This window comes from Tympanuchus pallidicinctus, unplaced genomic scaffold, assembly GCF_026119805.1.
Source record: "Tympanuchus pallidicinctus isolate F22 unplaced genomic scaffold, pur_lepc_1.0 scaffold3, whole genome shotgun sequence".
NCBI lineage: Eukaryota > Metazoa > Chordata > Aves > Galliformes > Phasianidae > Tympanuchus > Tympanuchus pallidicinctus.
Genome location: NW_026294747.1, coordinates 60752752 through 60776899, shown reverse-complemented (window position 1 = coordinate 60776899; position 24148 = coordinate 60752752). Strand labels below are relative to the sequence as shown.

At 42.2% G+C, this 24148-nt stretch overlaps 1 protein-coding gene across 1 annotated transcript in view; it reads right to left on the bottom strand.

Moving 5' to 3' along the window:
• Nucleotides 1-24148, bottom strand: part of LOC128086427 (vasoactive intestinal polypeptide receptor) — a 105291-nt gene that overhangs the window by 17045 nt on the left and 64098 nt on the right. Inside the window, exons 4-8 of the mRNA XM_052695090.1 lie at nt 22283-22386; nt 18815-18915; nt 17959-18091; nt 2816-2969; nt 1502-1562 (exon numbers count right to left, since the gene is read on the bottom strand). Coding sequence (XP_052551050.1) covers nt 1502-1562; nt 2816-2969; nt 17959-18091; nt 18815-18915; nt 22283-22386 — 553 coding nt within the window. The remainder of the gene's footprint in view (nt 1-1501; nt 1563-2815; nt 2970-17958; nt 18092-18814; nt 18916-22282; nt 22387-24148) is intronic.

Below are 24148 nucleotides of genomic sequence, written 5' to 3'. Positions count from 1 at the left end.
AGCACTGGTAGGTAACATTTGCTCCAAATAGAAGGCTGTGGGTGCTTTTCTCCCTGGTAATGAAATGGGCTGGAAAATGTCCCTGTTCGTTGCAGGAGAGTTGGAACAGATGACCTTTAAAGGTCTCTTCCAACTCAAATGGATCTATGAATGTATCAGGTTGAATATGGGGAAGGACGGAGATTTGCTTAATTTTCCCTACATTGAGGTCTCACTCCAGGGGAGTGCTATCAGAATCATGGATTAGTGAGGCCTCTAATGCTGACCATCATCCTGGCTAAGGATTTATTTGGGCACAGAGTAATTGGCACTGCTGGAAAAACAAACATCCCCTTCTGAAAGAGATAACAGAAGGTGTGGTGGGGTTACCTGCAGTAAATCCAGCTAGATGCATCCAAGCAGCCCTTTCATTCAGTTAAAGTGGCCCTCGTTATTGCTGGAGCACTTCATTTTTAAGAATTCTGAATGAAGGTCACTTTAATTTGGAGTTTAAATTTCTAAATACGAGCTTAATGCTGTTTAACAAATCTTACCTAATTAGGTTTTATTTAACCTGGGTTAATTCCTTGCAACTTTGTTGGTAATTTTAATATGCAAAAAGAAATAATCTATGTTAGGTGTTAACATATTCTGTATATTCACACTGTTTTACTTGGCATAAAAATGTTGAGCTTTAAAGCCTCTGCTGCAAAGCAGTCTGCATTTTTATTAAGAATTACTGGAGCAGAGTGGGAATATGTATAGGAAGAAGAATTGGTAGTCAGAATGGTTAAATCCTTTGGTCTCTATCTCATTTTTAGAGGCTATTTATTAACACAGTAAGTAAGGTCAGTTTTATGCAGATAGAGTGAGACCATAGAAGAAGTCAGCAGTCCTAAGGAAATGTGTTAGCACGACTATACCTCAAAAACACAGGGAAAAATCTGAGCTGTTTCCTTTACTGAAATAAGGACAAATCAGGACACGTTTGGAGAGAGACTGCAAGGGGGAAAATGGAATTAACCATGTGCTGTAAATGCATGATGCAAGGGCATGCACAGCGAGTGCATAATGAGCACCTGAATCTGTGATGCTCTGCAGTGTTTTCTCATAAAAGCATTTCAAACTACCCCAGTTTGACTACTGAGTCAAAGCATGATGGATCAGATCCTGTTTACTTGCATGTATCCTTGGGTAGCTCAAATATGTGCCTCATTTGCTTACCTGTATTCTATCTATTTCTTACATAAAGTGTCAAAGGCAGCTGTTATGTTAAAGAGGATTGGAGAACAGATCCAAAGATCTGCCTGGAAAAAAAGATCAAGAGTTTTCAGAGCTTTTCTGAGGGAGCTAATGGATGTGTTTATGAGGTTTCTGGTGTTCTAGAGTATGCAGGGTCAGTTCTGTAGGAGCTCTGATCTCAGCACAGGGCTCAGGGGAGCAAAAGGGGACGGTGGGGGATCTGCTCACAAATCTGCACATATGTTCACAGCAGGAAAGAAAAGTGAGTCCATAGGCTTACCCAACATTGAAAAAGTAAATCCTGACGACCGTCCAAGCAGTGATGAACACGGAAGGGGCACCTGGTGAGAGGAGAGATGGTGTTACTGTCACAAACCATCAGGCATGCTTTCACCACTGCTCCTCACTCCAGGATGGTCTGCCTGAGGAGAGCTGTCCTGCTCCATCTCTGTGGTCCCTTTTTCCTCTTTCTCTGTTTGTTGTCTTAGATTAGATTTAGATTGGAAACATCCCAGGTAGGAAAGGTTTCTTTGTTTTGGGTTAATCACAGCATTCTTCATTAACAGTGATTTCCAAACGCAACGGTAGTGCAAACAGAACAAGTATGTCCAAGTTATTAATTCTTGCATAATCCATTTCAGATCCACACTCTTGCAAATGATGGATGACTGAGAGGCCAAAAATCCTTCCACTGCCCTTCCTCACCCAAAGAACCTGAGAACACATTACCAATGCAAAAGATTTCCTTTGATTTTAAATCATACATTCCTCTTTAAGATCTTTCAGAGGCACTGTGCTGAAAGGATCTCTACACAAGCCAGGTTTAAAGAAGGTCTGATCTGATGCATCTGAAGCCAGGCCTGCTAATATCATCTCTCCCCACACTTACAGCATGGAGAATTGCCTCCCTTTTGCAGAGTGAACCCAAGCGTAACTCCTGTCACTTTCAATGGAAGTTACTGTACAGCTAACTGGTCAAACCTTGAGTCCAGGCATAACCTTCCAAATGACACAAATGCTTTTTCCCCTTCCTTTTCAAGTTTATTGCCTGCTCTAATTATTTCCCAGTTTCAGCTACAGAGAGCACAGAACAGAAAGCCTTTTTAGCTTGCTTATACATACTTCTCCAGCTAAATGACTTACAATGTCTTTGGAGAAAGAAGTCTATCTAGTAGGATTAATTTCGTATGTTAGTATTTCAGCTCTGGGCAACCTTGTGAAGTTTCATTTTGTCTTCTTCCCCTTCCTCTTCCCCTTGTCAGGATAGCTATCTAGCCTGATCTCAGCAAGGCAAGAAGAGCAAAGGATTGCAGAGTCTGGTTGAATCCAGCAGTCCTGCTTAGTTCATCCTTACATTTTAAAGTCAGTGCTCAATACAACCTTGGGATCCCAGTATGGATCAAATAGGGGTTTCAGCCAAAAGACCTTTAAGACACTGAGGTGCACAACTATCAACGAATCGAGCACAAACTAAGCTCTTAAATAGTTTTGAAGGTTAATGGTGTTAAGCTCCTCTGACCACTGGGGGTTAAATTGCTGTTAAAAATGCCTGCCAGGGTTACCACCTGGCATTCAGGCCTGAGAAGATGCATACCCCAGCCAATTAAGATGTACCACCAGAAGTACTTCCTCTCTGAAAAGAAGGAGATGACCAACAGGGTGTGAAGATACAGCCCTTCCACCAGCAGCCAGAAGAAGTTGGCCATGACGCAGTACTGGAAGAAAACCATCATGGCTTTGCAGCCTACCTGGAAGAGAAGAAAGGAAGAAACAGTGGTGATCTGTTGCACATTTCCATTGTGAACATCCAAAATTCCCAGTAAACCTTGCTCTGTGTGTAACTCTGAGATTGCTTTTTTGCAGCCCTTGAAGTCCTTACGGGATAAGTCCTGGTGTAGGGAAACTGCTTTGGCAGGGGGGTTGGACTCAATGATCTCTGGAGGTCCCTTCCAACCCCTGCAATTCTGTGATTCTGTGAAGTCCCATGTGAAGAGCCAAAAGGCCTTCAAAGCCTGCACAGGGACATACTCTGGGTGCTTGGCAGGCATTAACCAACTCATGAGAATGTGATTCTGAACTGAGATCAACCCAGTGGCTCATTTATGGTGCAACCCACAAACCCCTGATTCAGCATGATGGAGGCGATCTGAACTGGAGAAGAAACAAGAAGAAGTGATTGGGTTTTTTATGCTACTTTTGCCACCAAAGTCATTATCTTGATGGACATCATCTTGAGCGACTTGAGCATCATGGTCCCCCATCATTCACACAGGGCTGCCTTCCCCAATCCACAGAAATGAAGTCTCTGGTGAATAAACTGATTACCCAGGTTAAATAAAAACAACAATAACGATAAAAAAGTAGCTCTTGTAAACAAAATCCAATTATAATCACCCCATGGCCTGGCAGCTATTGCAAAAACTGAAGGGGTCTGACAAAGGACTCTGAAGAAAGTCAAGTCTACAAACAATTGTGAATGCTTGTTAAGAAAAGAAGAAAGGCTCAGTTAAGAAAAGTAAAAAGCAGAGGATAAGAAGGGAAAAGAGGGTAAATGCTAATGACATGGACAGATTAGATTGCAATGCAAGGAGAAAGCTGAAGTGAGAAGGAGGGCTGCTCTTCCTTGGAAAATAAATAATTAAGCACAGCAACTTGCTGTGAAGTCCTCACTGCAGCTCAGAACTAACGCTTACAGGTAATGGGAACAGTCACCTAAGAAAAGAAAAATGAGGAAAAAGAAATGAATAGGAAATTTCTCTCCAGCACTCAATGGCCCAAACAACTGCAAAACATCTGAGGGTTGAAATCAGCTGGCCAAAGAGCTCTGTTAGCACCTGCCATTGCCCCAGCACCGTTCTCCAGACTCATTTAGAAGAGTGCATCAATTGCATCGTTACTTATATTACTTATTATATACCTACATCCGTATTGCTTAAGCATCCCTGAGATGTTCAGAAATAGATACATTGGTTTCAGTGGGTCTGCTTAGGTTATACCCTGCTCTTTTTGGGCCCGGGCATGAAGATCTGATTAGCAGCTCTTCCTCGGTGTTCTGCATTTGCACCACGGTGAATTTAGAGCAATAATTGATTTGCACGAGTGACAAGCTCACTCACACATCCCCCCCTGCTCCTCTCTCCTGCTGAAAACAGTTGCTATGAAACATGATGGTATAAAAAATTAAAAAAAAATAATTAAAAAAAAAGAAGGCATAAAAAGTGTTTTCTCGATGCCATATGTTTGGTGAGAGACTTGTCCCCACTGATTGCTCAGAATTAGCCCACCCCTCCCCTATCACCCATTGGCATTTTGCAGTGGGGTCTTCATGGGCTCCTGCTTGCCAATCTGTATGCACAGCAGCTGCCTGCTGCAAGGCAGATGGCACAAGCAGAGACTTGCTGCAGGGTGGCAATGGGGGAAAGTGGTGGCACAGCAAGCACTTCACTCCCAGGCAGAGAAGGTAACACTGAGCTGAGCTGACAAGGGCCTGGGATGTGTCATCCTCCTCCCCAGGTCATTCCTCTGCTCTTTGTTTTTTCCCTGCCTCTGTGTGGATATGAGTGACACTTGTTCCTTTCATCCAAAGCCTGGGCCATCTGCAGCCAGTGGGGATTTACTGGTGGGAGTGCACTCAGCAGCATTTAGGAGCTCCCAGGTGAGATTTAGGGGAGCAAAATGTGATGCATTTCAACTACATGCTCCTCAAACGTGGATTTGCTTTGGGTAATGAATTTTGGGGAATCCTTTCTGGATGGGTATGATGAAGGAATGGCAGAGGCATGAGGCTGGAGCACGTCATAGAATCACAGAATCACAGAATGGCCTGGATCAGAAGGGACCTCAAGGATATTAGGCTCCAACACCTCTGCCACAGGCAGGGCCACCAACTTCCACATGTAATACTAGACCAGGCTGCCCAGGGCACCATTCAGTCACAAGGCATAGAGGCAGAGTACAAGACCAGGAATGACAACTCACAAAACTCCCTTCTTAAGGGGTCTGTGAGCAATTCTTCACGCTGTGCTGGGAGATACATGGCAATTTGAACAGTTGCTACTGTCACAGGCATTTTTCACTTAGCACAAAAAAAAATATATATATTTATGCATCAGAGTGAGCACAGGCTGATAATGTATTGCAGTCTGAGGTCCTTTGTGACACAAGGATGTCCTGCACTGGCAGATTTGGGTGCCCTGGCATGGACCAAGCCAACACTATCATAGAATATGCTGAGTTGGAAGTGGATCATCGGGAAGCCTATAGTCACAGAATCACCAATGTTGGAAAAGACCTTCAAGATCATCCAGTCCAACCATCCACCTGTCACCAATAGTACTCACTAAACCATATCCCTCAACACAAAGCTATATAACCACAGTAGTACACAATGGTAAAGCTATATAATCACAAGCTGACTCTATAGGTGGGACTCCGACAGCTGATATCTACAAAATCATCTTTAATTTTTTTCAGCCATGCAGATCCAGACAATACTGTCAAGAACATCCAAGGTGTGATCTGCCTCATCCACAGATAAAGGATACCGGATGTACTGTAAAAATACCTCTTTTCCCACCAACTACAGAGGGAACATGGAGAGATCAGCAAGACATTTTCAGCATGAAAAGAAGCATTACAACACTGCTTGCTTGATTTTCTCCCATCTTCTGCCTCATTTGCAACCCCATCTTTCTCTAGGTGGCTTGCACTGCTCGTGTCCACATGAGATGTTGCAGTGAGACTGTCTACCCAGACTTTGTTGATGACTTATTGACTCAACAAGCTCCTCTCTTCTCCCCATCTTCAAGATTACATTAGCCACAACCTGTTTGCTTTTTCCATGAAGGTCTCCTCCATTTCCTCCTATGCTAATAGCCACCAACTACGGAAACCAATTCCACCTCCAGTTAAGGAGGGACAGAAACCTTTTTGACCTAAACAAGCACTTCTGTGCTTCTCATTAAATCCATCATAATCAGTAAGATAATTTCATCTTAATTATTTCAGAAGTTTATGTGAGGGTGAGACAAAGGCATAGCTTATGGCTACTGAATGGGCCAACCATCTATGTTGCAAGCATCCACATGCAGGGCTCTGAGGATTATACGAAAGGGAGACAGTGCAAAACTAATCTGCTTATAAGTAGGCTGTTCATGATCTTGTAGGCAGTGTCAGGTATTTGTTGGGCCTCCAGTTACTGCTCCACATGGAGTAAGATCTTCTGCAGGCTCTATCTTTTTCCTAAATGATGAATGATGAGGTTATTCACAGGCATTTCCTTGTTCACTGCAGGGAAATTGGACTCGTATGACCTGTAACAGTCCCTCCCAGCTCAAATGATTCTAAGTTTGCCCATCACAAGGAATCCTTAAAGGTGGTGAGCTAGCAAGAAATCAAAATATCACAGAATCATAGAATGGCCTGGGTTGCAAAGGAGAACAATGCTCATCCAGTTTCAACCCACTGCTATGTGCAGGGTCACCAACCACCAGATCAGGCTGCCCAGAGCCACATCCAGCCTGGATGGACATACCTTACATATTGTTTTACATGATCATCCTGAAGGACACAAGGAAGGACGTATTTTCAAATGCAGACACATCTTTGAAATCAATTTCTATTACTTTTCATTGTGGATGTGCAGAACACGTGAATCAGGCTGCTTTCTGGTCACAGAGTACTTAGCATTCCCATTTAGAATGTATATCGGGATGAATGTCTGCTTTCTGGACAGGAACCAGACCTATGACTTTCAAAGCAAGGATTCATGTCACATGGGACATATATTGCCCTGTTAGACAAATCTGCTGTGGGATCACATTGATTTAGATACTGAGAAGAATAATCTGAAAGCTAACAAAGAAATAGAGAAAGTAGAAGAGAGTGCATTTGCTTTGTAAGAGAACACCTTGCAGTCGTGTTAGGGCAAATATTTAATAAGCCTTTGATACTTAGGAATGCAGCCAGTCCTTCCAAAAAGGAGGGTGAGTACAGTGGTTAGACTGGTGGAGTGATGCAAAGAAATATGCTTGGCTGAGAATCTGGGCAGAGATTTTAGGATGTCAGCAGAGGGTCAAATTGAAAGTTTACTGTAATGATGGAAAAAATAACAGGGCTACACAAAGCCAGCATGCAGCACAGAGATCAGGTCCTACAGTAGCTGCAAAAAACACAGCCCACTTTGTCAACTGGTAGGAAAAATGTACTCAAGACACAAGCAGGCTTTCTCAGACAGGTGCAGAGGAGCATGAGGGTGGAAAAAACAAGGCTGACCAGTGATCACAAGCTACCAGGCTCTGCGCTTTATACTTTAGTGTTAGTCCTGAGAAATACATTTTTCTCATAAAACTGATGTAGCAACTAGTTGAGTCACCTGGAGTAATGCAGTCCAGATGCTGGAGGCAGTGATTAACAAGGAGTTGAACATGTTGCATTATATACATATATATCCTACCTGTCAGCAGTATTAACTCTGTGCAAGATATCTCTGTTCATTAATAATTGCTAAGGAATGGAAGATTCAACCAGCATCTGAATTTCTCTAGCTCAGTATAAGCAGCTTAGTTGGACAGGAGTTGGTCTAAGGAGGTTTTAATGGAAGCACACACACAGTGCACATGTGTGCATGCACCAACCTACTGGGAATGCAACAAAACATCAAGAGGTCAGTTAGCTTCACACAAACACTGTTGTGCACCAGAGATCACCACTGCACTAGCACACGTCTTTACTGAAGATAAGGTATGTTATGGTTTAGGATTTGGGCTAAAGAAGTATCTAAATCTGGACAAAGAAGTACAAAGGGGCATTCTCCCACTTCACACACCTTATAGCTGGCTTAGGAACATGTCCTGATGTAAACATTCTGCCTTACTCCCATTGCCCCAAGCATGGGTCCCTTCATCAGCTTACCAGATCTGTCCCTCACCACGTGTGACCACTCTTGTGCAAGGATGTGACCCCCTTTGCAGTCCCTATAATTCCCTCCTTGCACCCTCAACTCTACACCCTCCTACGGTGTGGAACAGAACTTGAGATGTTTGTGACAGGGCATCGAGACATACAGTCAGCTTAAGGATATATTCATGTCATCACACATGATGATAACACTGAAGCTCCTGAGATGGTTTGTGGAGGTGGAACACTGCCCTCAGCCCAATCCCTGCTGCCTCTGGCAAAAGCATGGGCTCAGATTCATCTCAATCCATCATGAAATGTGGAGGCCTCTGAATCTCCTTTAAAGTACTTGGGTCCATTCACCTGGGCTACCACCACTGGAGAACGAGGAACAGATTTACACGGACATCTCTGCAGGTCTCTTCGACAGGAAATAGATGAAAACTCATTTTCTCAGTGATAGATTTATGCAGCACTTCTCTTTTATGTTGCCCAGAGGACATGACCTATCCGAAAGGCTGGGCGTTGAATGACTTGTGCAGAATTTGCCCACACCAACAGCTGTCCTTTTCCCCAGGCTGGTCAAGGAGGCTTCCCTGATCTTATTTAAAAGCTTCTTCATGGATCCTGTTTCCAAGACCTGGCAGGAAGACGGAGTAGCAAAGAGCAACACCTCCTGCTTTGTTGATGGTGATCCCCAGTCACAGGGATCAGCCTCGTCCTAAATCTCCATATCTACAATGCCATTTTAGATGCTGATGCCTTAATCATAACTAAATCCAGGAGTTTTGAGCTGATTACTGTCCCACGTGCCTAAATCAGACTGAGTTCTTCTTGTATTGAGATGCCCACCTTAGCCAAGGCACAATGTCATTTGTGATGGAGATGTAATAACCAGATAATTATTCTGCTTGTGTGATTATATGATATGATTAATTCCTCATCCCACTATTATCAGCACACTGGAATTCATACAGCTAATCAATTACCAATCATTTTATAACCTAAATATTGCATGCCACTGTGTGTGTGCTGCATGGAGATGTCAGGGTAGCCTTAGTTTCCACACCTGCTTTTGTTCTTCATGGAACACCTCCTTTTCCTTTTAATTTTACTTTTAATACATACGTTTCCTTGCTTTCTGAGACAAAAATAACCTGATAGGAAGAGTAGATATACCATATTGGCCTAGGTACTGCCTCTGTTAAGAAAGGAAGGGTAAAGATGGTGTGAGCTTTTCCCTAGGAAGATGTTGCTCACATGGCATTGTTTACAGGAAACAAAAACTCTTTTTCCCATCCAAATGGGTCTTTTTGTTCCAACTAGAGGCTAGAACAACCTTCTTTTAGAATTCATAAAGAGAGCACAGGTGGCTTTTCAATAGTGACTCCTGATCCTGGCTTAGATGTCTCATGAGGAGGTAGCAAAGACATGTTAATAGCCTCAAATTACTTCCTGTCTCATTCCCATGCTTAAGGCTTTTATATTTTCGCTATTTAGTTGCCTTTGACAGAAAAATGGAAAACTAGACAATCTTTGGGGTCCCTTTCAACCCAAGCCATGCCATTAACAGAGAAGCCATTTCCAGACATCAACTTAGCAAACTGAAAATGCAAATATCTATCTGTTATCTCAGCCTTCTGCCACTGTGTCTAACCTTCTGCAGGGTTATGGTCTGACCCTACAGAGGGCAATGGCAAAACCCTTGCTGATTTCAGAGCTTCAGGCCAGAGACCCAATTTGCAAAAAAACTGCATGATATCAATTGGAATCTTTGAAAGAAATAAAACAGCTTCTTACTGGGCGATTCTGTTTCTCTGAAAGTGAGCCCTTAGGTCAAGCCAATTTGCTGAGCAGCAAAAAAAATTAAAGGGAAAGACAAAATGTTAACTTACCCTGGGCACACTCAGCGTTTTGTGTAAGGAGGGGGAAAAAAAAAAAACAAATTGGAAACAAAACCAAACAAGACAGGCTGGAGCAAAACCACTGCTTTATCTCTTCCTTCTCTTTAATTGCAGTTGTAGGCCTAGATTCAAAGAGGCTGCTTGGGTAACTTCCACTCCTCCTTCCCTATCAGGGAGTCTGAAAAGCAAGTCATTTTAAATACTAAATTGCTACAGTAGTGATTAGTTCTGCAAGCTTTCCTGGGAGATGCATGGGTATTTTGGATGCTGAGTCCTATCTGGCAGTATGTTTGCCAAAAGAAATTTGACCAGAGAAATTCTTAAGAAGGCATCTTGATAGGAACAATGTGGATCCTGATTGGAACATACAACAGTTTGTGAGGGCCTAAATTGTCAAATTCAAAGCAATTCTTCATCAATCAGGAATTAAAACAATGAAAAAAAAGTATTTAAAAACCCTCAGGGGAATAATAATTTTACATCTTGATGATGGACCCTTCAGCTCCAGCTGCCCTAGAGGCTTCAATACTACATCAACTCTATAAAATGCATGGCAGGTGGATGGACATAACTGAATTCAGAGAGGGCTCATGATCACCATCTGTCTCAGGCACAAGAATAAGATGCCTCAAGGAATAAGATGCCTCAAACACAGATTTTCCCTGTTAACATGCTGCTTTGCATCAATGATGCCCCAGAAACATGTAAGAGTGCTCTTAAGCCATAGCAAAAGCAAATTAATTCAATTTACCTTAACCTTCTTTCTGCTAGGTCACAATGCATTACATTTTCATATGTCCATCATTGCCTAACAGCACACACTGGACTACTTACCCCGTGTCATCTGTCGCAAGCCAATTTATTAAGCCATTATAACAGGATTTGTGTCCAGGCTTGTTGATTTGTCACCACTTTCATACAGTAGAAATGTTATTTCTAGACTGATGAGCTGAGCTGCAAAACTATACACATGCACATACACACTATTTCATCAAGCTACATCTTGCCTGCTTCCAGTGTGACGTGGAAAGATGGGCAGAGCAGAAAGACACCACTTAGTTCAATTTCACTGTCCCTTTCCTCTGCTACCATATCCACATGCATCGAGGCTGGGATGCTATTCAACCTGTATGGAGTGTAGAATAGCATTGGTCTAGCAGTAGCCAAACCAATATGGCCCCCAAAGTCCACAAAGGTAACATTGGTTTCCCTTTGTGCTTTCACTTCCTCAGTGCCAGCTGAAAGCCAGCTGAAAGCAGTAAGACATTTCAAAGTTCATCTCTGCTAATACATAAGTTACATGATGCAAACTCTAATTTCTGTGCTTCCGACCCAAAGCAAAGCACAGCAGGGTCAGATCCTCAGCTAGCAGAAACCTTGTGGACTTCATTAAAATAAATGGAACCACACCAGTTTACTCCAACAAAAATGCAGTCCACGTGACTGCACTTTATGCCTAGTCCATCTACTACCCAGGCCTCCCCAAATACAACACTGCAGGAAGCTCTCATGTCTGCTTTAGCTCACTTAAGAAGCAAGTTTAAGCCCCGTGACTGTGATACTCAAGGCTATTTAAGCATTTATCTTCTGCTGAGTTTAACAGAGGTTATGTAACTGACAGGCTTTGAGGGCCTGGACCTTTCTATTTTGTCTCTAAGAAATATTAGTTTGATTTTTTGGTAGAAGGGGGGGCATCTTGTGAGTACTTGTAAGATGGTGATTAGCTCTAGATGGTCTAACCTCTGCGTCAGATGACTCACAGTTGAGTTCAGATGTAAAAATAGCTTTATCTTGGTAAATGGGGTAACTGTCCCTATTTCATGCTCATCAACTTGAGAACGATAACAGCATTTCTGAACATGTCTTCAGTGATAAGGAAAGACGAGCACAAGTTACCAGCTGAAGGGAGAAGGTGATCAAAGTTTTAAAAATACCCTTATTGGCAATGCTGCATTGCTGTGAGGTGCTAGAAATTGACTGAGGCATAGCTGATAAGGTTGCTTTTTCAAAGGCAGTTCCTGCTTCAGAGCTCTTCTATAATCTAAATTTTCTGTTATTTCCAAGAGGAAAAGAGAAATCCAGGGGATAAATAATCCAAGCAGAACCACATAAAACCATGTTAGAGCCTGATCTCTGAGATGTGGACCCTCTCAAGGGTTGCAAGATATCAGCAGACCAAAGAGCAGAAGAGGCATGACCCAGAGTCTGGTACTTTCAACCTCAAGAAGTGGATCCCCAAATCCATGAATATTTCTCACCTACCCAGCCTGGGAAACCTCCAGCCCCTGTGGCCACCCATTGTCTTCCCTCCCCAAAATGATGATGCCTGACCTTCAGTTTCTCTGACACTCAAGGTTTTCTTCATTCTTCACTGCCTCACATCTCCTTCTTCCCAAACTCACACCTCAAGCTCATGCTCCATTCTTACACATCCTTTGGCAGTGGATCAGCAATGAAAGCTGCAAGAGTGCCAGGCACAAACTGCTGTCTCACCAATCCAGAAGGAAGTTACTGTTTGCCAGCAGCTCCATGGATTAGATGGCTTACGTTCCTTTCATAGCCATCACTGGTGACTTGTACAGGTACAGACCTCTGCTGTTCTAGAAGAGATGATGAAACTACATTCCTGGGTGGGGTGTTTCTGGCTAGCTCCAAAATCTAAACAAGAATGTGAATAAGTCTAAGGGGACAGTTAGCCACTTCCCATGCTCACAGCTACTACTGCCCCATGGGCAGTAAGCTTCCCAAACTTCTTTATAGCCACTCATTGCGTTACAAAGTCTTCATTTATTGCATTTGCCAATAAATCCTCAAATCAACCCTAGCACTGATTTTCTAAAAGCACACAAATGCTTTATTTTTATGCTTTTTTTTTTTTTTTTTTAATGCTTATGTTTTGTTTTTAGTTCTACTTACTTTGAGCAACCTGGTCTGGTGGGAGATGTCTCTGCTCATAGAAGAGTGGGTTGGAACTAAGTGATCTTAACGGTCCCTTCCAACCCAAACCAGTCTATGATTGTACTTTTGGCTACTGTATTTACTATTAGGTCCTGGCTAATTGAAGAGTGTAGCTTCAACCTCTTTCTTCTTCTCCTCTGTCTCTTTAACCTCTTTGTTTCTTCCTCTCCTCCAATCTCCTTTCCATTTTCTGGTCCTTTTTAGGACTGCCTCAATACCTTTGGTGAAGTGAACCTTAAAATGCTGGTGTGAGATCTGAAGGAGAATTGGCAAACACACAATGACCCCATTCCTTCTCTCTGCTTTCTGGTTGTTTGTGTTTGTTTGTTTTTAAATTCTTCATATCATTTACAGGAGCGTTCTCTGGTTATTTTTCTTCCCCCGTGATCAGCAGTTATGCAGCAGATATGGAGATACAAGATAGTTTTAAGGATAATGTTTCATTACCAGGTAGATGGAAATCTCTTCCTCTCACCTAATGGTAAAAATGTAGACCAAGGAAATTGGAATGTTGGATTTGTGTTGTGGCAGCAACATCATCAGAACCTTAAGCAGAAACCAAACGCTGTCAAAAAGCTCAGAAAGAAGAAATGAAGCCATTCTATTTCAGTGCCCATCCACTGAAGCCATTAAGGTGGTTCAGGTCAGACACGAGTGGAAGAACATAGAGAGAAACAATCCACGTGAGCAGTGGTTGTTCCTTTGCTCCCTGCGCTGATCCTTGGAGTGAAACCCAACTGTAACTGCTACCTATTAGGTGGGAAGCAAGAGAGTTTCCTTCACCCTAAATAGTTCAGCAAAATGGAGCAAAAAAGGGGGCTTCACATTTGGCCTTATTTGTACAGCAGGACAGACTTTAAGGCCTTTCCTTATCTCAAACAGCACCCTTGTGCTTGGCTGGTCTGAGAAATCAATAGATGCTTTAGAGTTGTGCAGGAATGGGCTGAGCTTCTGAAACAGTGCTAGTTGATTCTTTCACACATTTTGGGGCCTGACCCAACTCCAATTAAAGTCAAGGGGAAAATTCTCATTGTGTACAGACAGGATTGTGCCAGGTTCTTCATCCAAGCCAGTCAGCCAAAGTTCATCGAATGCCAGTCCACGATGATGGAGAGAGGGAGTAGACATCCTTTCATCAGTTTGGCCTGAGGGAACTCGTGTTGAAAAATGAATTTTCCACTCTGAAAGTATTAGACATGTACAAACGCTCACTACTGATAAGAGTCCTGCCCTCCTTTGCCAATGGTTTCTCTTTGGATTTGATTGTCTTACTGGTATGCAGAAGGACAAAGAGAAATGACTGCTCCTTTGGCTAAATCCTCAGCAAAGGCAAATTTGCAGAGCTCAAGAAAAGTCAGTCTGAATTCAATCTGCAGAACTGGATCTTTGTTTATATCAAACTATATGTTTGGCTTCTTTGTATTTAGCTAAACTGCAAACACAAGTTTTACAATCCATACATTTCATACAATCATGAAACTAAACCAAATCTTACCTATAAAAGCACAGGCATAGATCAAATGGACAGACAAGCAAAGTATTCAAGTCAATCCTGCCATGTTTGCAACTTTGGCTTCTGAGCTTCATATAGCATTTTCCAGAGAGAAGTAAAGAGAAAGATGCTAAAATGGAACATCAGCAGGTCTAAAGAAAGTTAATGTGAAAAGCTAGAGTTTGTTAGGAGGCCTTTTTAGTCTGGAAGTGAAAAAGAGAATCCAGAAGAATGCAAGCAAATACAGACTGGAAAGTGAGGCAATTTTTCACACAGTCTGAGTAACCACTGGATGCAGTGAAGCTTTTCCATCAGAAATGATTGACTACTGAGACAGAAAGCATTCTGAAAGAACTGGAACAGTTATTGGAGGAGTCAGGATGGGTGGCACCACAGAATCTCCTAACATGATGATATCTACATCTGGATGCTTAAAGCCTGTATCTGCTAATACACTTGAGCATATGCCAATCTGTAAGAAATTTAAGTCACCGTGATGTTTCAGGTTCACATAATCACAGACATACCTTCTAACTTAGGGGGATGACAGAGAAACTACTGACTGCTGGTTCCTTGGGCAAGTAACTGCATATCTACGTGGCCATGAGATTTCTCTACTGTTTCTCCCTCTAAAATACTCAGCGTCCTCAGTAGTGCTTTGTTTCCCCCTGGAAAACGCCACAGTGCTTTAGTAAGGCTGTTTTCTAAAGGTCAGTCTATGTGCTGTCACACGAGAGGAAGGATCCCCTTTGTGCCTAAGAGTGGGCCTAATTGATTTGGGCCTTTCCTTGTAGCAGCACAAAGGTCTAGGGCCACTTTGCATTGGTTATGGGATCAGCTGTAGGATCATTACATCATAGAACCACCAAGGCTGGAAAAGACCTCCAGTCCAATCTTCCAGCCACCACCACACACCTCAACAATCAGCATCCAGTGCAGGTTGCATGTTGTGATTGGTCAGTGATTGCATTGGTCCTGATTACCTGAAATGCTTACTGCCACATTCTCAGACTTTGTGGCCCATAGACAAACCTAATTTTTCGGGGCATCTGTGCTGTACTCAATGGTAATGGTTGGATATAACAATCTTGAAGGTCTTTTCTAACTCAAATGATGCCATACAGGTCACAGAGAAAGTAATGCCTCCTATTTATTTCCATGGAAACTACCTGCATGATTCTCTGAATCTATGATTGTATAATCTCAAAATATTTGACTTTAAAATGCTTCCGAATTCACACTGTAACTGAAATTTCCCATACTATACAAAATGAAGTAGAATTGAAATGCTACCATACAAAGCCAACGAAGGTAGGCGCTTTTGTCCTTTTTTCCTCAAAGGAACTAAGTGCAGCACTTTCTTCTCCAATAAAAGATGGTTATTGCTTTGGTTTTCCCTTCTTCTAAAACAGTACAGTGGTGACAGCATTCAGCAAAGTGAACTGCTTGTTCAAATCTCACCTCAGACTGAATGAGCTCAAGGCCAATATCTTGCATTATCAGTAGAAACAGGAAACCTTCCATAGATCCTTTATCAGACCCTAGGTATATGAACTAGTTAGCACCCATACCCCCCAAGGCAAAACTTTATCTTGCAAGTTCAAAGCACAAACAACACAATTATTTCACCTAGCTCAAGCCAACCAAACACTGCCAAACTCAACATAAACACAATGGATTTTATGTCTCCAAGCAAATGAATGGTAGGAGAAGCACTGCAACTGCATTTCATGTAGGTATGTTTTCCCTACAACCTAAAATGTTTACCAGATTGTTGGGTCAAGTTGTGTGCAGATTCTGCAAGGGGTAAGTAAGTTCAGCCCTGTGTAGTAGAGACAGATTGTCCCGCATGCTTTTGTAGCCCTTCTGGAAGACGCAGCCATTAACCCTGAACTGGCATTTACCACAAAAAATCCTCTGCTTGGGAGGAAACACACACAGTGTTGGTAGCCACAATCTGCCTGAAAGCACCCTGACTTCCAGGAACTGCAGATTCTGCAGGACAACGTCCAGTGTTTATGCACAGAAGTGTTTCAGCAGACACTTCTCACACCATTTTCTGCAATCATGCCTCGGTCATGACCCGCTACAAACTGCCACAGGGGTGAGAGGTTACGTCAAACTCCACAGCTCATTGGGTTCCTGGCTCCTCTGCCAATTAGCACTGGCAGTTATGTGTGGCACCAGACACCAGCCAATTGTTCATCCCAATTTCTATGTCACAGCAATCATTCAGGGCTTTCACAATGAAGCCTCACTGCTGGAGGATACAGATTCCAGTGAATCACAGAGGGAAAATAAAAATGGAGAGTGGTATTGGTCACTGCAATGGGAACGTGCTGTGCTGTGGATGGATCTCAGGGAAACTCTGGGAGTGGGACACGCTTTGATATGGATTGAGGAGTGCTCATGCAGAAAGGCCACTATACCAGCAGGGATGGCACTTGGAGTACCGATACAGAGAGGTCAAAAGGCAAGGAAAAAACTGGGTGGATAGCAAAGACAGTCTTTTCTGTTGCTTTATGATGCAAACATAAGTCCAAGAGATCCTGCTCGACTGCTGTGCCCAGTCACCTGCTACTACCAGCAAGTAGATCATCTATTACGATGAATTTATTATGGAGTACTTAATTTAATTTAATTTTTGGACGACTTTTGATCAACCTGAGGGCTGGAACTTGATGACTTTTAAAGATTCTTTTCAACCCCAGTCATTCTACGATGCTGTAATCACACCTCCCTACTTAGGAGATTAATTCATGACTAGTGTTCTCTTGCATCAAAACAGCTCTTAGATAAAGAGCTCTTCTCCCACCTCAGTGTTAACTCCAGCTGATTACACTGAGCTTAAAAGCAGGGAAAACATACCAACTCCTTTATTCCCTTCCTTTATCATCCCAGTGGGGAAATCTCACTGTTATACAGTTAGCATGGAACAGAGATCCAGATGAAAAACAGACAGTTACGTCCCTATATAGATTTCCTGCCTAAACTCCTGCAGGGACCTGGTCAGTGCAATCAGAGGAGCCCAAAGAGCCTTCCAGCTCACAGAGGGGCCTTCTTCAAAGTGAGGCAGACAGCTCACAGCTCCAGCAAACCTATTAATTAGATCTCAGCTGACTATGATTGCATTTAACAAACGTAGATCATGTATAGGTACTGCCCTGCAGATATCTCAGAAGAGTTATCTGACTCTGGATCTCTTACCATCACTGAGGGGAAAGGCTTTATTAAATCCTTAAGCAGAAGACTGAAAGTCTTCTTTGACTGGGACATCCAACAGATTAATCCGAAACCCTGCTCACTTACTTCGTGCCCTTTAAATTAAACTTCATCAATCAGGCTTTTGTTTCTCTTCAAATAAGAACAAAAAAACAAAGTCTTCCCAAGACAATGTTTCCTATCCATTTGCAAGGCAGTTTTTGGTGCACTGTTTTAGAAGCACAACAGAACAAAGTGGAAAATTCAATATACACAGCTACTTACTGAGCTCACAAAGCAATGTTCAGGTTCTCCACTTTCAAACAGGATGACATCTTTTATGAAGACTGCAATGGCTCTCATTATAAAGGACATGAAGAGGTGCATATGGATATAATTTCGAGTACAGTGCAGTTTTCTGTTGGGAAGAGACAACATTTCTGAATAGCATGACTTCTCTAAAACGTTATTTATCTATTTACATGTTTCTTCTGCTGAGATACGGGCTTACAATTAAACATCAGAAACCCTGAGACAGACAATGTTTTGATGTAAAACACAGCAAATCCACTTAAGCCCTTTAAAAGCCACAAAAGACGTGACATTCCATATATCTGTGGCAGCACTGCTGCTTTTCCAATTCTGAGAAAAAAGGTCAAAACACAGAATGACAGAAAAAAGGTCCATTGTACCTCTTTACATTGGAAAAGTAAGTTTTTTGATTCAATAAAGTGTGTTCATGAGAAAAGTCAATTTTCTACAGCATGCTTGTACCGTAATAATTCTTCTCAAAGCAAAATGTTTCTTCAGGAGGAGAGATAAATTCTTAGCAGCTGCTGCCCAAATTAACTCATACTGCAGGCACTCTGTAGCAATGCGGGTAATATTTTCACTTAAAAATTACCAGTTATTCATTATTTTGCTGTTTTTGCCATATATTTGAACAACACTATAACAGGAGGTTGCCTCGTGCATAGACTTGTTTGACGGAGGAACCCAAATACAGATGTCTGAATCCAGGATCAACAACAGGGACTGAGGATGAATTCAGTTGCCAACACTTAACCACCCAACGCCATTTAATTTGCTGCACTGCATCTCCATCAAGGCCTGGGTCTCGTGATGGAGCTCATGCTCTTACCTGAAGAGACATAAAATGATCATAGCAGCTGTGAGAGCAATGAGTGATAAGGTATGTCCAATGGTGTAGCCGGTCTTGACTGTGCCATAGAACGCCGTTTGCTAAGGGGAAGGAAAGAAATAAAAACAGACTTTCAAAGAGCTGCCAAAATCCACCTAAATATACCATTGCTGAGCTTGTTCTGACCTCCTTGCTGAAGTGAGTCGCACTCCATTCTCTTAAAAAATTCTCTGTAAAATCATATCTGGTAGAGAACATAGAATCATAGAATTGCCTGGATCGAAAAGGACCACAATGCTCATCTAGTTTCAGCCCCCCTGCCATATGCAGGGTCACCAACCACCAGACCAGGCTGCCCAGAGCAGAACATGATTCAAATACAGCTGGTGTGAATAAGAAGAACGTGTCTGGATCACAGCAAGACCATTTCACAGCTACACAAGAGGAAACTGCAGAGGATGGAGTCTGAATTTGACACTTGCAGAGACAGCTACATGGTTACAACCTTGTGAAACAAGAACAGCTAATGTTCACTTAAACAGTGCACTGACATGTCAGCTCTGAGTACGATGAGCTTCCTTACATGAAGGGAATTTTAGGGACAGAACTGGTCTGGGTTTGCTTTTGTGGAAGCAAAACATTGTGTTTTACTAAGAAAAAAACAAACCAACTTAAGATGTTCTCACTGAATGCACAGATATGTTCATTCGGAAATATATTTTCATTTGCAAGTTGGTCCATAGCTTTTCTCTTTGTCTGCACACAGAGGGATTCTCTGAGCATGGAGCACCATGGGATTTAAATCCAACAGGGAATCCTGTTATAAATAAAACGAGGAGATACAACAGCAAGATTTCAGCTCTCCTAAGGCTTTCCAGCAACACCCTAAATAAGTATATTTCAATTTTCAGCTGAAAAAGAAAAGTTTGTTTTCAAACATTTGTTTTATCAGTGTTTTGTTTTCTTTTTCTTTTTTTACTAATTTGATATTTTTTAACAAGAGTCTAACTCAGTAAAGAGTGTTTTCCCAAATAAAATCTAATTTTCCTAGCCCTTGACTGACCCTTTCCTACCTTCCTTGCCACCACTTTCTGTTAAATAAAACAAACAAAGTCACAAAAAAACATACTGATGGATAATCTAAGCCCAACCTTATCTGGGAAAATACTCTTGACTAACAGTGAGGGCTGACATTTCTATAGGTTATTTTCATAGCCTTGACAAGCACTAGGTGCTTTTCAGGACCAGTGAAGCTGTGATGCAAGGTAATCCTCTAGCATTTACACAAGCAAGCTTGGAGGGGTGTTAACACAGAAATTTCAGAGTGCTGGGGTTAGACTGGCCATGTCTGCTTTGCTTCTTGGACCATGGATCTCAGAGATGGATAAAAGCAGAGTGTCTTCATAGGCTTGTTAAGTGAATTTACATCACTAAGAAATTCGGGTCATAATTCATAGTAAAGGCTTTGGGTCATTGGATCTACCTGATACAGTGATGGAGTCTGCCACCATGTATCCATGCCTTACCCACCTGCAGAGCATGAAGGGATGCTAAACTAAGCTTACATGAGAATTAGCTTCCTTCCCTTCTGGACAGTAGCCTCTATGTTTGACTCTTGGTAAACTGAATTAGGATGTGAAATATTCACCTTCATAAGTGCAAAAGAACACTGATATTAAGTCTTCCAGTAGCCCTGCAAGTAGGCTTGATTTGGGATAGCATCACACGTGCTGAAGTCATCTGAGTTCTTCCTCATAAATGCAGATTCTCTCTCTTTGGCGAGAAATGTGGGGTTAGTATGTTTTTATTGCCTTCACATAGAGCCTACAGGGATGTCTGGGTGGCATCCTCAGATGATGGGGAAGCTGTGTATCACGTCAGATAATGGGACAGGAAAGCAATCCTCCATTTCCTAATACACGGTTTTTCAGAGTCAGTCTGGAGAAGGAAGCATTAACACTGCAGAGATCATCAGCACAGTATTTTGGTGCCTATGTCTGCTTCCTAAGGACTGCTAGAATTCACAAATAAATTTTTAATACATGCTCTCTTTATTTGTTTCTCATAGTTTCTTGCAGTTTCTGATATAAGTGGTATAGGTTTTAAGCTTGTGAAGCATTTTAGGCATGGATGATGATCAATCTGTTCTGCACCTCATGTCCCATACAGCCTGCTGTTCTTTTCTTTTTCTATTCCTTTTACTTCCTCCTCCCGAGACCGACAGCCAATTCAACAACAACAATCCATTCTTCTTCACAGACTTGTACTGCATGTTCACCCCCCTCTGCCACCTTTCACACAAATTAGCTTTAAACAGCATGACAAAACCGTGGAAATCAAGAGAAAATAATTAAGAAAGAATTAGAAGAACACAATATATGCTCTTGTGGTAACACAGAGTTCTGGCAGTGCTGCAATCCATTGGGTCACCAAAGCACAAACCAGGAATTCCCAAATCCCTTTGCAGATGGAAAATAAACTAGAGCTCTTGCGGGAGGGCCTTCCCAAGCAGTAATGCTTTCCTCTGTAATGAAGGCTCTTAAAATGTGCAATCAGTGCCACTCAACTCAATGTTAGGAACAGGATACGTGGGATTTGTAGTGGTGGCTGACCTTGAAGGCTCTCTCTTTGGTACACCTCTTCCTTTTTGTTGTGTGTGTAACCTTCCATTTGGTATTCTCTGTATCATATTACTATTAAGGCTGGTTAAGTTCAGCTCAGATTTTCTGTTAACAATTTGTGTGCCTTTGTAATGGGTGACCCCCATTATACACAAAGGCTTCTCATCATAGACATTTACTTATTATTACCATGCAGTGCTCACCACACCATACAGCAGAAAAAGCAACAACAACAACCAAAAATAAAACCAGAAAAACAAACCAACCAAAAAGCCCCATCACAGGCATAGGTTTAACATCAATATATGATTGCAGTAAAAGAGCATGAGATTTTTTTTTTCTAGCATGAGTTTTTCTTGTTTAATATGAGAGAGCTATCATAGAATCATAGAATCCTTCCGGTTGGAAGGGATCTTTCAAGGCCATCAGGTTCCACTCACTGCGATGCACAGGGACACCCACAGCTCCATCAGTGCTCAGAGCCCCATTCCCTGACCTCGAGTGTGTCCAGAGATTGGGCACCACAGCCTTTCTGGACAACCTATGCCTCACCACCCTTTCATAAACAACATTTTCCTTATATCCAGCGGAAATCTCCTCTCTTTTGGTTTGAAATCACTTCCCCCTAATAGAGACATGGCTCTGATCTATTCAGGTGCTGAGATCCTGCCACTATGCAGGAATTTAAAGGGAAGATTGGCTCTCTGGCGAGGCACTTCCCAGGAAGATGCCTCCTTTTCAAGGAATTAAAGTAGGAATGAAAAAGTAGAGCATCAGAAGGTGGTGTGGCTCTGCTATCTATCCCAGGTAAATCATGACATCCACCCATCCATCTGGGTTTACAGACCTCTTCCCCTGGTGTGCTGTTGGAATCGTAGCCACAAGCGACAGCATACGGTGCAGGGTACACATCTGTCCAGCCCTGACTTGTGCAATTCCTGCTCACATTTCCTGGAAGAAAAAGAAACAGAAGATTAAAACAAGACTCTCTGGGCACGCTCTTAAACAAACGTTTGCCTTTTGTTAATTCAAATACCAGAGCACATTTCTTGTAACACGTGCAGCAAGTCTTGTAATTTTCCTCTGTTAAAAAGTACTCATCTTACACAATGCAAACAAGAAGGACCAACGGGGTCATAAATTCATTCTGCACAAAATAAGCAGGTTTTAAACTGAGATGTCCACAAAACACTCTTACAGTGGTAACATAACTCAGCTTGAACTTGGTTCCTCCGCTGTGGGCAATGCAAAGATGTTGTTTAAGAACATTACTGTCTCCATTCCTGGAATATTTTTTTTTCACCTAACCAGAGCAGCAAAGTGTTTAAATCTTTCACTTTGCTTGTGAGAAGCTAAGTGCTCACTTCCTTGCTGTGCAACCAAGTGGGAAGGCTGGGAACTGAAAGCACTCCTCAAAGCCCAGACCTTGCCCACAATACAAGCCCTGAGCTTTATTCAAATGTGATTCCCAGGAAATCTACCGTACTCTTGTTTGACAATGAAATGCTTCAACATTTGGCTACAAGGAAGAGCCAGTGACAAAGTGTGTTGCCTGTTTTAACACGTACACAAGGCAGATGTTCCTCAATAAAGAATCAATCCATCAAAAAGTAAATTTCACATTTCCCCAGCACCTTCTCTGACCACTAAACCATTCTTAGTCCATCTCTTGTGAATCACACCACTGTTCAGTCAACTTCCATAATCATACTTGTTGGCTGGTCGGCATTCCTTGGGTGTCATTTGTCACATAAAACTGCCTGCCATCCCTAACTGGAAAGCTGGTACAATAAACCAGAAGAAGTAAATGGTAAACAGTCAAAACTTTCTTACGACTTCTTAGATGAAGAATTACATCAGTGCAACTCAAAAGCTATGCAGACATCTCCAGAAATGGGGATCTTTGCACATGGGAGTGATAAAACTACTGCAAACAGGAGAAAATCAGTTCTGCGGCCACGAGTCATGAAAATATCCAAGCATCACCTCCAGAAATTTCTGCCTACTGAATCATCTGAACATCTTCCTTACTATAGACCTCTCTGACACTGACACTAGCAGCAGCCTATCCTCTGATTTCTTTCAGCTCTTGAATACTACACAGGTGGGTTTTGACCCTAAAACCTGTCCATGTAATTCATCCTTACAATCAGCCTGCACACCATGCAGGCTCTGCTATCTTTGTTTTCTATCAAAAGGAGAAAGTAGTTGAACTGCTCCAGAAGCAGCTACCTGCAGCACAGTTTGGAGGGCTGCTGTTCCTCTGGCTTTATGCATGGTCACTGTTTACATTCATTTTTTATTTACCTGGGTTCACATCAAGATCACGAGAAATCATGTTCAAACAAATCAAGGACACGACTGTTCAGTTTTTGTTGTTTATTTTCTAAGGTGTTATGTAATTTCTGTTATTTCTTCTTCTTTACAATGGATCCCATTATTTGACTTTTTTCTGCTGCTTATTTCCTGCTCATGACTCCCTCCTTCTGTTTGGGGATGCCTTTGGTTTCCATGGTGGTTTTTATCTTAGCTTCTCATTGTCAGCAAGCTAAGAGGGCCAGTTTCAGCTTAATTCATTTCCTCATATTTCTTGTACTTCTAAAGTGTACTTCCCCTTAACTGTTCTTCTCACTGCTCACAACAGTTTTCAAAGCTGTCTTAATGCTTCAACCGATGGTAGAGGAAAACTAAATGGTACATCCTCATGGCAACG